This window comes from Bactrocera tryoni, chromosome 4 (assembly GCF_016617805.1).
Source record: "Bactrocera tryoni isolate S06 chromosome 4, CSIRO_BtryS06_freeze2, whole genome shotgun sequence".
NCBI lineage: Eukaryota > Metazoa > Arthropoda > Insecta > Diptera > Tephritidae > Bactrocera > Bactrocera tryoni.
In genome coordinates, this window is record NC_052502.1 from 36,905,634 (window position 1) to 36,919,337 (window position 13,704).

Here is a 13,704-nt window from a genome sequence, read left to right on the forward strand (position 1 = left end):
CTATATTCTGTAGCGACATGTTGGAAGAGTAAAAAAAGTAAGGAAAGACGGGGAATTTTTAAAGCAGCTAGCCAATCTTTTTATCATTCTCGGCTATAACAGCGTATATGGTGTCTAGAAGATAAGTTAGGGTGTAATAAAATCTGATATCTTATCATAGCCACCGGGTTGCTGAATAGCTTCATTAAACTACTTGGGAGCAGAATAGGCCAGCTAATTGCTTAAGTTCGACCTCCCTCTACAACAAACCAATCATTTTCTTTAAGTTATCTTATTCCTGTAGTTTTGATAAAGCGTCAACCATAAGGAGTAAGGGCCTCAAAAACGCCATCTGTTCTTGAAAAGATATATTCCGATCTCAATATTTTTAAGCAGACATTTTGCACTTTGTTCCGGAATCTTTATTGATGTCTTATTTACTTATTGTAAAGTGAAAGCCTTTTATAGAAGTTGAAATTATATTACTTGTATGTATATGTGAATAAGGCGTGGTTTTAATCCGAAGTCGCGCCTATGCCAACATTAGATTGCCAATGCTAGTTCAATTTGAACGAGTTTTTGCTGATATATGATATTTCGACTAAAAGTCTCACGTGAAATTGCTGTAGGCAGGCCACGGGTTGGGTTTTTAAAACAAAGTTTTCTTATCAAGACAAGAAATCTGACTTATATACGACTGCTCAAAGTACAAAAATTTTCAAAGTTGATGTTGATTGATCGGTTGTAACTGTGACAATCAAAGTTGATGTTCAATGTGTTTTTCCACTTCTGGTCTAAAAATGAATTTTTTTGCAAATAATTATCAGTGTTTTTGTTTTACTTGAGTTTTTTTTATATTTGAGAATAGATTAGTCAATGTTCCTATATTTGTAGGTAATATTTTAGTTATGTTTAGTTTATTCTATACGAAGGAATCTTTTACTAAAGTAGTCGCTGAGTTTTCTGTGTGTACGAAGTTATCACAATTTCCCAAAAGGAAACAGACATGTAGATTTGTTTAGAATAGCAGCATCATCAGTTTAATTTTTTAGTGAAAGAAAGGTCTAATAGCAATTTTTTCTAAATTACTTCTAAAGTAAAGTTCTACTTTCTCTAAAGTTTATAGTAAACAAAAAGAGTTATAATAGCATTTGGCGGACTCCTTTTCTAAAAAAAAATAAACCAAAAATGTGCATTCGCTATATTTATAGATATTTCGGTGAATCTATCACACGACCGTACTGTTACTAAGGAAGACTGAAACCGTTAATTAAAGTACCGTGGATATTACATTAATCTCTTTAGGATTTATAATAAAACACGAAAAGAGTATATACCACTATAAAAACTAACACACTTTACTGTTGATTTACAAAATTATAAAAAAAGTTATTAATCTCATTTACATTAAAATATGTACATAGTAATGAATATTGGTTTTACACATTTCGAAATTATCTTATACGAAGACTTTTCGCTGCTATATTTACACTTAATTATTATTATTTATTTCTTAGTAGAAATTTTACTTCACAATTCATCTCTTAGGTTTTCCTTGCGCTCCTCGGCTGGAATGTGGGCTTTAAGTTTATGCCAGAACTCCACGCGATCGGCATAAATGTCACGTTCCATTTGTAGGATGGTGAACTCCTCGGGTGTTTTGTGACCCAAGCGGGCATAGTTTACCGGATAGCCAGTTGTCGGGTCCCAGTGTGTGAGTTTTGAGTGAGCAGGAGTTGGATTGCTGTTTCAGGTCGTAAGCAAGAATTTGAATATGTTTATTGAATGAAAGTTTATAAAATTTATAGTACTAATTACGGAGTGATGCACGAATCGTACTACAAAAACAAATCGTAATTTTTTGGCAGGTTATTGTTCAAAATTAAACAAAAAATGAGTGCTTGGGTTACCAAACAGAGGGTTTGGACAGTGTTGCGTTATCATGTTTTGCAGTCCGTCAATTCCGTACAAAAGGAATTCTGACGGGATTTTTGCGGCTCTTCCCCGAGCAGATGGGCCATTAAGAGGTTGGTAAACATGTTTACCGAATCTGGAAGTATCACAAGAAGATCATCGAGGTATCATCGATGTCCGTATATTCGTATTCAAGAAACAATTGCGGCTATTGCATCATCAATTCAGGCAAATCCAAGAGTTTCGACTCGCAACTTGTCAGCGCAATTGGAGTTAGCAGACGGTCATTACAACGAATAATTCATGACGACTTAAACCTGTTTACGTACAAAGTTTAAAGAACAGGCAGGATAAACTCTCTAGATTTGCCTATTCGCCAAAAAAAAGATTGAAATGACCGAAGAAGACAATAGCTTGATAAATTGCCTGTTTATGTCTGGCCTCATTAGACATTTTGATCTAAACGGTAATGTCAACAAGCAAAATTGCCATATATTAAGTGAATTAAATCCATAAATAATTCACGAGACGCAACTTCATCCAGAACAAGTCACTAGGTGGTGCACAGTTTCGTCAAGGTATATTGTCGGGCCATAGTTCTTTGAAGAAAACAATGTAACAGTAACTGGTAATGGGCACCACTATTTAAAGATGTTGAAAGAGTTTTTTTACCCAAAACTGTGCCGAAGACGTATACCTTTCAATAGCGTTTGGCTCCAGCAAGATGAAGCAACTGCATACATAGCCAGACCGGTTATTGCTGAGCTCCAACAAAAATTTGAAAACAAATTATGGTAATATCAAACTCTACTTTTCGCTGGCCCACAAAGGTTATGTCAAGCAAGGGGTGAACAAAACAAAACCCAGAAATCTGAGGTAAAGGACATTGACAATCGTAATCTTAAAGCTTCAATAGATTTGTAGGAGTAGAGGACCCTATCGATGTTGTACTATCTATTGACATTGAATCGGCATCGGTAAGGTTTTTTTCTACAATAGTAATAATTAGAATAATAATAATTAGTAATAACAGATGTTGAGATAATGATAAAGTGAAGTACTGAGATCAGAACAACTAGGAAGAAAGTGAGAGATCGGCGACCGTCTTAATCTTCTTGGCAGCATATCTCCATCTTCGAAAGTATTCGATGCAGTAGCTGCAAGTAGTAACTGGAAAAGATACACCAGACTAGGCAACCACCAACGAAAATGGTCTATAGAACCGAATTATCAATATAGGGTTCCGAACGGTTGTTATGACGAGGAAAAATAATCTTCGAGCTTAAGCAATACTCGTATGAATGGAAGAGGCAGGTGCAACTCATTTATATAAGTATATGACGATAACTTCTGGAAACCCTCAACCTGTAAACTCACCCTTCTTTAGCGAAATTAACCCACATATCGAGCATGGCTTCGCGCAGATCTCTATCAGATTTTGTCGGTGACGCACTGACAAATAACTCTAGAGCTACAGGGAATAGGTATTGTAGCTCTTCAGCGTGACAAGCACCTAGAGAGAAAATAAAATTTAACTTTTTTAAATTAACAGTACTTTTAATGACATAAAAAAGTCCTTTCATCGCATTATTACCATAATAATCCTCTCTGCCGCCTTTGAAGAGCTCAGAGAAACTTGCTGGACTGCGATGTTCGAAAAGATACACATAGAAGGGAGGCATTTTCATAGATTTTTCGGCTAGCACGCGCTGGCGTAAGTACTCATCGATACCCGCAATGAACCAGCCATCTGAGATGAGCTAACAAATAACAAATATTCGAGGAGATTACATAAGCATGTAATCATTGAGATAATGGCTTACATCAGTTATATTTTGGTGATTGTATTTGTCATAGTTATGTCCTTCTTTGAAGTAGAACTCTACGATTTTACGCGTCATCTCTTTACGTACTTCTGGTGCATGGTGATCGTATTGCAGTTGAATTGGTAGTATCCAATCGAAATTTTGCTTGTAGTCATCTAAAACGCCAGGCACATTAAGCAGCGGAGCAGTCTTAAGTAGACCTTCCTCGGATGTGGCGCCAATCATTATAGGTAGCGAGAAGCCGTGCGGTATTTCAACTTCGCGTGGTGAAATAGTGAGAAAAGCGCCCTCATGTGGTGGCTCCACAACCGGTTGATATGGCACCATGGGATCAAAGTCCCATTCCTTAGAATTTAAGTGGATGAATCGTAATTCAAATACGGTTATGTTATTTTAATGGAATGCGCAAACTCACGAACAACTGGTAGACGGTAGCAACTACTTTTTCGGCGCTTGCGTCACGCAAGCACTTCAATAGTTCCGGCCACTTTGCTTGATCATCACAACCCACTAATTGTGCGGCTTGCCGTGTGCGCCTCGCTGAAATACCTTTGTACTGTGGTTGCGCCCACGGGTTGTAGTAAGTGCCCGATTGTATAATGGCTTTGTGGAAGAGACCTATAAAATATAAAGTCCAAAATTTCTCTAATGATATGTTCACATAAGTTTATCAAGTTAGCATTACCCTTAGAAGAGTTCGAGAGCATATGGTATGTAACACTGGCGCCACCTGCGCTATTACCAAATATCGTTACACTTTGTGGATCGCCACCAAAGGCTGCGATATTTGTCTGTACCCAACGTAAAATCTCCACTTGATCTTTCAAACCGAAATTACCGGGACAATCGAGCGTTTCAGTACTCAGAAAACCGAGTGGGCCGACACGATAGTTGCCGATCACCAAAATAACATCGCGATCGAGTAAAAATTCCGGTCCATAAAAGCTGCTAACGCCGGAACCACATTGAAAACCGCCACCGTGAAAATAGATCATGACAGGCAAGAGACCCGTCTGATTGTGTTCCTGTGAAGAGTACGAAGTTCTCTCAGTAACGCACATATAAAGTGTTAAGTTTATAGCTTACCTCCGGCGTATACACATTTAGATACAGACAATCCTCACTACCTTCGATTTCCATATCACGACGATAAGGATCACGCTGCATACAAATTGGTGAATCCTTAATGACATGTTTCTCTCCAGCCCATGCGCCATACGGTACAGGTGGCTGTGTTAAATTGTTTCAAATTTATTGTTATATTTAATTATTTAAGTGTTTTGTGTGTTTTGCGAGAGGAAACAAACGGCTTAAACGTTTCGCGCTTGTCACGGTTCACTTCACGAATACTAATGAAGTGGAATTATTATATTATTTATTTTTAATACGGCGCTTTAGAAGCTCAAGCACAGTAAATAATGCCGGCTCGTATTTGATCCATAAATATATGGATATTACGGAAACTGATCGGAATTAACACTCGCCCCAATACAAGTACATAGAATTGGTACCACTTGATCTGTCACTCTTATTTCTAGGGTTCTTTTCAATCAACTAATAATATTCATTCATAATATTCTCAATTTTTGATTTTATAACGGTCTTAGACAGTAGTTCAAATATATAACGGGTGATCCAAGTAGAGGTACTTTTTTCAATAGCCCTTTTTTGACAAATCGCGCCTCAGTCGTATCAAGCTGTCATGTTGTCTTTGTTCGGTATTGTTCGGAATTTCATCGTGGAAAGTCTTACGCCTGAACAACGTTAAGAAATCGTTCAAATTTATTACGAAAAATCACATTCTGTAAAGAATATGTTTCGCGCCACTGAGCGTATTATTCGCAACCCATCTTGAGACCCAGCATTCCAGAAAATATAGCAGCCGTAGCTGAGAGTGTTCACAAACACCATCGAGAGTCGATTCCGCGCCGTTCGCTGCAACTCGGACTGACGCATGGAACGACGTGGCGCATTTTACATTGAGACCTTAAATTGACAGCGTACAAAATACAGTTTCAGCAAGAACTGAAGCAGCTCGATCTTCCCAAACGACAACGCTTCGCTCTATGGGCTCTTGAAAAGTTCCAAGAAGATCCAATATTTTCGAGCAAAATTTTGTTCAGTGATGGGACCCTTGTCTTGTTCAAAGAGTATGTCAACAAGTAAAATTGCTATATTTGGGACGAAGAGCAATCTGAAGAGATTCAAGAGAGCCATTTCATTTAAAAAAAAATAACGGTTTGGTGTGGCTTGTAGGTCAGTGGAATCATCGGTCCATATTTCTTCAAAAATGATGCCGGTGAGAGCGTAACCGTCAATGGCGACCATTATCGCGCTAGGATGCCTGAAATTGAAGCTCGTCATTTCGGGGACATTTGGTTTCACAAGACGTGGCACCTTCCCACACATCGCATCAATCAATGGTTTATTGAGAGAACACTTCGGTTAGCAGATCATTTCACGTTTCACTTTTGTTCTACCCTTGGAAATTGTCCAAGATTATTAAGCAAATTCATATTCTTAGAAAAATTCACAAATTCACGTTCATCAAAAAATCATCTTCTTAGATGAGACTCATTTCTGGCTTAATGGCTTCGCCAACAAATGAAATTGTTGTTAAAATTGGGGTGAGTGAATTAATCGTGAGATACAGAAAACGCAATTGCATCCCCAAAAATGTACCATTTGGTTCGAATTGTGGTATCAACAGCAAGCGTTATAACACGATATTGGCAGACCCTAGTTTGGGTATTAGCGGCAATAAGACATCCTTCCAGAAAGCTGCTTTCTAACGTATAAATTTACAGTAATGAAGCATTGCTAAAGACTTTTTTTTACCTCAAAATTGTCCTTTAGTGGATATTTAGTTGAATTTTCTAACTGGCACAAAAAGTATTCGGATTGGCAAATAACTGGAGCACATGTATTAAATTATATATAAATGGGTTATTTTATAATCTCGGAACGATATCGTAAATAAGAGTCTATCATTTACATAATAGGTTCACTTATTTACATATTGACAGCGGTATTGACATTTCATTTCGAAAAAAACAAAGTTAAAAGCCTCACTAATTGGCATAACGAATAATTTTGCATACATTAACATTGAATAAACTTCGCAGAATTAACTAGAACGAAATATATTGACAAACAATAATAAAGAGCTATTAGAGAAATTTTGGTGCGATTGAGTAACTGAAAAATTCTTAGCGATTTTTACATTTTTTTTAATTAATTCGAACAAAAATTAAAAAAACTGAAATCGTAGCCAGAATTTTTTGCATTCCGCTTGGTAACACCAGTTATGTAGATTTAACTTTTTCTATTGCTATAATGTGGTGTTAATTAGCATTAACAAGTATACTTGATCTAGCTGCTTTCATAATTTGCTTTCGTTTTTTGAATATAATGCGTTTGTGCGTTCAGGAATTATGTAATGTATTAACTGTAAATGTATTAATCGTAATCAGTCTGCTTTCATTTTCATTCTAAAGAGAAGTGCGGAACGAAAAAGATATTAGTTGCTCAATGTGTTCAGGAAATAAATTATCTAAATTGTATTTGAAAATGAGAAATCTATCTCAAATATGCGTAAAACAAATGTGGATCTTGTGTGGAACGAAAAAGATATTGGCCTTAATGTGCTCAGGAAATAAATTATATAGAATATTTAATTAGAAATAAGAAATCTCTCTGAAATATACGTGAAACATATGTATGAGGATCGTGTGTTAAACGATTTTGAACAAATTGCTTTTTGAAAAAAATATTGCTGAATTTAAGATGTGGATCGTGTGTAGAACGTATGTTGAGCAAATTAATATTCGACAAAATTATAACTGAACTCAAGATGTCTTATCACTGCAGAAAATCCATAAACGTGTGGAACATATTTAATACGTGGATCGCATGTGGAACAAATTCATATGTTACAAATATATAGAAATTATGTAGAATAATTTATTAGAAATGTAAAATCGCCAAGAAACATGTACAAAACATATGTGGATTGTATGTGGAATGTATGTAAAACAAGTTGGTACTTTACAAAATAAAAATAAACACAAACTTTAAGTGTGTTGTACCACTATAAAAAATTTACGCAGCTGTGGAACATATATCACATGTGTATCGCTTGTGGAATGTAATGATATTTTACAAAATGTAGAAATTATGTTGAATAATTAATTAGAAACATAAAATCTGCAAGAAATATATGCAAGTCTTATGTGTATTGTATGTGGAACGTATGTAAGACAATATGATACTTAAAAAAAATAAACTAGGTGTCTTGTAACACTACAAAATATTTGCATAGTTGTAGAAATTCAAAATATGTGCTGCAAAACCAAGTAGAAAATAAAGCCAATATATGTATGTATATGCATATTTAGATGTGTAGAGGAAATAGAGAAATAGGCGTGTCGCGTAATACTCGTATTAATAAGTGTAATTAAACGTAAGAATACTAATGAATGAAATCTGCACTTCACCTCTTTACTGTTCCAATGTATCAACAGTAATATCGTACCAAAACAGTCTCTTTCTCAATTAGTTATTACCTCATTTTAAGATTACTTGCATCATTTGATTTTGACCATGCATATGCCCGTACAATATGTGTTACATGAATGAGTGTCGGAATCACGTGGCTAATGCTTACAGGCGCATTGAGTAAAAAAAAATAGTGTCCCATAAATTACATAAATATGTAAATTTGAATGAAATGTGACTCTTTACAGGAATTGTTTACCATTTTATCGGCCACGCCTTTATAAAGAGTAAATTTTCCATTGAAAGGGAAAATAAAAAGTACCGTCATTCGATGTAAACATTACAAGATATTATTCAAACGACACTGTACCGGAAATGCTGTTTTTCTGGACTGACGTTTGCGTATATCTGTATTTATATACTAATGCTGATGCCACGACGAGCCTTCACAATAATTCCCAGTTAGTAATCGAATGCAAAATTATTCAATATAATTGCATTTAGCAAAACAAGGGAATTACACTAATCGAAACGAAATGCAAAAGTGAAAGTCGTAATTCCTCTCAACCTCATAACTGAACGGAACGAACTCATTATTTTACGCAGTAATTATTCTGACTGGTGTTACAGAAAACACAGCATAGGCGATTAAAAAAATTGTAAAAAACTTGAACCCGCCAAAATTCGTTTTCCTCAAAAAGATAAGGAACTTTCCGAGGCTCAATAAAATGTATAAATCTATACATAAACTTCGAGAGGAGCTGTGTCGATTTAGCCTGGTCCGTATATCTATCCGTCAATCTGTCTGTGAAGTCGTCCCTAAACTTTTGGGATATCGATTTGAAATATTACACACATACTTTTCCCCAAGAAGTTGCTCTTTTGTTCGAACCACCGATATGTTACCACTATAGAATATGTATGCATATTTGCCGTACAAACTGACCGATTATAATCAAGTTCTAATATGGAAAACTTTTTTATTTCACTAGATATCTACACGAAGTTTGGTATAGGTTATTGTCTAAGGCAGTATCTTTTGTTATAATCTCGCAAGTGATATGCAGTAATAACTAGTAAACCCGCAGAAGGAAATAATCCAATATGATTATGTCTTTCCTAAGTATTAAGGTATCGAAACTCACCATGGGCTCTTTATATTGAGTATATAGTATCTGCTATATTCGAGAGAAAGGTTCTGCGGAAGCTTTATGGTCCTTTCCGCATTGACAACGGCGAATATCGCAGTCGATGGAACGATAAGCTTCACTAGATTTACGACAACATTCACATAGTTCAGGGAATTAAGAGACAACGGCTACGCTGGCTAGGTCATGTCATACGAATAGATTTTAACTCTGATAGTATTCGATGCAGTATCCGCCGGGGGAAGCAGACCTAACTACATTTGGAGTCTCCAATTTTCGCCAAACAGCAAAAAGGAGGAACGACTGGCGCGCTGTTGTAAACTCAGCTATAACCGCGTAAGCAGTGTCTACGCCAATAAAGAAGAAGGAGTATGTTAAACCGAATTTAAATATTCAACCTTTGAGAGTCATATAGTGTTATAAGACCATACGTTACGAAATTAAAGAGTCCTTGGAAGCAAACAATTTGAAATGTATTTTATTATTTTAAGATATTAAAAAAATGAATTACTCAGGCTTCCATCCATTACAGCTTTATTTATGTTTCAGATAAACTTTTCAAAACAACAAAAGTATATGTAGGTTCTAGGAAACCAGAAACGACTGGATCAAGTTATTATGCGACCTGTGCCGAAGATCAACCTGGATGAGGGTCCTTAAATAGCCTAGTCTTAAATAGACCTTAATAAGATGCTCTTACTTGCGTAACGTGAGCTATGTGTAAGCGGAAATATTCGCCCATATACCCGTGGGTCTCAAAGCTTGAGCCGTACTAAAAACAACACAAATTTAAAGAATTTAAAAGAGTCCGGATCTCCTGTAAAAAAGCCAGATGGAGCTACGTTGGTTGTTCCCAGAAGAGGGCAGCGTTTGTAGGGAGCTCGACAGCTCGACAACAGCCAGTGGCAAGGTAGTTCAAGTGAAGGCTGGCTACAGGAAGGCAACAATACAATTGACAGCCGAAACCAAATCCTGTAGCCAAAGCGTGGCTCCTCTAGTGCGTCTGCCAGGAAAGTAAGGTATGCGGTGAAGCGACGTGCTGCCTACCTGCTGGAAAGGGTTCAGCTGCAATCGCCAATCAATGAGGAGCTTACAAAGAAGCTCCTAGAATCCATTGAAAGCGGTGAAATAGTCTTGCCACGCTTTAAGCTTGAACTGCCAGCAGGTAGCAGCCAAGCGACATAGTTCAGCTGAAGAGACTGCTTAGTAGCAGTCAGTCAACAGACCGAAGACAATTTACTAATGTGGACCGAGACCGTATTATATTGGTGTGCTGGATGAGGTAGACTCCGAAGCAAAATTCCAGAGTCCAATGGAAATGGGTGCAAGTTGCGCTGACAAATGTGGCGCTGGAACATTGGCAAATAAGTCTAAATGCAGATTTTGCTCTTTAGTAATATCGATATTTGTATGTGAATATACGCGTACTATATATTGGGTAGTCTTTTCGTATTTCTAATCAAACTTGAACTTAGTTTTTTATTTATAATGAACTTTAACTTTAACCAAATATATATGTATCATTTTAGTCAACCACTTTTTGCCATTTCTCTGCTAGAAACATTATTACATCAGTGTAAAACTTTTCTGGTTTCGCGGCGAAAAACTGCGACAAGTAATTTTCACAGGCTTCTCTTGAAGCCAACTTCACTCCATTAAGGAAGTTCTGCATTGACCGAAACAAATGATAATCTGATGGTGCAAGGTCAGGGCTATATGGTGGATGCATCAAAACTTCCCAGCCGTGCTCTTCCAGTTTTTGCCTAGTCATCAATGATGTTTGTGGTCTAGCGTTGTCCTGATGGGAGACAAAGTCCTTTCTGTTGATCAGTTCTGGCCGTTTTTTTCGATTGCTTGCTTCAATCTCATCAGCTGTTGACAGTAAAATGTAGAATCAATCGTTCGACTTGGTTGGAGGAGCTCGTAGTGGATGATTTCTTTCCAATCCAACCAAACATTCAGCATAACCTTTCGAGGTGTCAATCCTGGCTTTGCGACCATTTGTTGACCTTCACTACGCTTGGACCATGATCTTTTTCGCACATTATTGTCGTATTTGATCCACTTTTCGTATCCTGTTACCATTCGGTTCAAAAATGGTTCGATTTAATTTCGTTTCAGTAAAGAATCGTAGATGTTAATTCGGTCCATTAAATTTTTCACAGGCAATTCATGTGGTAACCAAACATCGAGCTTTTTTTTGTAGCCAGCCTTTTTTAAATGGTTCAAAACCGTTTGATGATGAATTTTAAGTTCCTTAGCGATGGCTGTTGAGGTGACTTTCTTGTTCAATCTTTTCCATAATTTCATCGACTTTTTCAACGATAGGTCGACCAGAGCGAGGTGCACCTTTCATACCGAAATTTCCAGAATGGAAGCGAGGGAACCATTGTTGTGCTATACGAACTGATACAGCATCCTCTCCCTAAACTTCACAAATTTTATTGGCATTCTTCCCTTTTTTATACAAAAATTTTAAATTTGATCGAATTTCTTCATTATTTTCACTTATTTTTGAACAGCTGTAACTTTTTTTTTTCAACTTCCCCGAATTTAATTTTCTTTGGTTAAATGAAGCTTAAAATCTCACCTTTCCAACACTATATGGTATGACGCAATGTGATTGGTAGCACTGGAGATATACGACTGCAACGACATCTACATATTGGCAAAATACGAAAAGACTTTTTCGACTACCCAATATTAATCTTTGAAATTATTAATATTTTTATTAAAAATCATAAATTTTAATTTTTATAAAAATTTTAACATTTTTATGGAGTTTAAAAACATCACAAGAAAAAAATCGTAAAATTTTGGTTCATTACAGTTAAGCTTCTGCAGTGATCGTCATTACACATCGAATCATTCCATTGAAAACTAGAAATCAAAACTTTCATTCTCTATCTACATATGTACATACATATGTATGTTTATATTCATATATAAGCATATGCAAATGAGGACCACCCCACGGCGCTGGCACGTGCTTATATTACTCACTAGGCCGTAGTTTTGCACTTGTTTGTTTTTGCTGCAACAGCGCAAATTGACAACACAAGCTTTGGACTGTCGAATATGCAAATTTGTATATATGTATGTTTTATGCTTTTTTTGTTAAATCCGCTAATTAAATACTAACCGCTTGCTAAATCAATTTATGTATTCCATATTTGCGCATGCCTATCGTTCAACGAACTGTGTAAGTAAGAAAAAAATATTACAATTACTAGCAAATGTTGTAGTTATTGCTATTGTTGTTGTTGTGCTTTCCTAATGCAATGAGATAGCAGAAAATATGTATATCTCTGGCACATGCTTGGGAGGCCCTTAAACGTCCCAGCATCTATTTGCTGTGGGCAATTTTTTTGGGCAGACCGTTATTAAAGTGCCCTGTCAAGCGTAACAATACGACAACAACATAAAAACAGCGCGTGTGCGCAACTCACTGATCGAAGCATTCGAAAAAACCGGACTGCAAATTTCTAACAAAATTTTATGGCACAAAATACAACAAAAATTAATAAAAAATATTTCGCCACTTCATTAGCATTTGGAAATCGACGCAAAAGTTCGCAATTTGCATTAAACTTTTGTTTTAATTAGGTAATTAATTAATTAGTTTTGTTTTGTCGCCTTCTTTATTTCACTACCACATATACACACACACACACACAAAATGTGCTGAAACACACCTTAAAGCGCAATTCGCCCACTGGCGGCAGCGCATACGGCACGCCCATAAAGGCGCGCATGTGTCGGCCACTGTGCGAGGTGCGATGGCGGCCGACCAGGACTCCGCCATGTGGCAGCTCCACCTTCAACACATCCGCCGTGCGCGCCGCGCTCGTGTCGAAACGAAGACAGAGCGTAAATAGAAATAACGCGACGGTTAAAGTTGCGACGCCGAATAAACCGTTGACGCATGTGCGATGCTGTCGCCGCGTTCGCAGCTCTTTTGCCAATTGACGATCGTTTGTATCGGACATTTCTGCGCGTACTGAAACGATCGAGACGATTGTTGCCGATTTTAAGCATTTCTCAAGTTTGGTTAAAAGTCACTACAGCGACGATATCAAAGCTGTATGTGTGTTGTGTGTGAATGCGTGCATAGATACAGTCGTACTCGGTTTGGAATAACTGAGATTTTTCGGTCGCCGGTTTTTAGGGTGACCAGATTAAGGTAACCCTCAGGTAAAAAACCATTATTTTTTTCAACAATTTTCTCTGATAGAAAAATTGAAATATTCTATTAGAATTTTTTAATGTTACAAACATAAACTATTAACAAAGAAATTCTGAAATTTTTCGAAAAAAAATATTTTAAACTCGGCCATTGC

General features: G+C 36.7%; 1 protein-coding gene across 1 annotated transcript; it reads right to left on the reverse strand.

Moving 5' to 3' along the window:
- Positions 1-1,309: 1,309 nt before the first annotated feature.
- On the reverse strand, positions 1,310-13,369 carry LOC120776146 (venom carboxylesterase-6). Its single transcript, XM_040106686.1, has 8 exons — positions 13,060-13,369; positions 4,806-4,949; positions 4,405-4,744; positions 4,135-4,337; positions 3,717-4,064; positions 3,488-3,653; positions 3,271-3,406; positions 1,310-1,723 (listed from the first exon to the last, which is right to left on the reverse strand). Exons 1-8 carry the CDS (start codon positions 13,351-13,353, stop codon positions 1,510-1,512), a joined length of 1,845 nt encoding a protein of 614 aa, XP_039962620.1. The 5' UTR covers positions 13,354-13,369; the 3' UTR covers positions 1,310-1,509.
- Between the last annotated feature and the right edge of the window lie 335 nt (positions 13,370-13,704).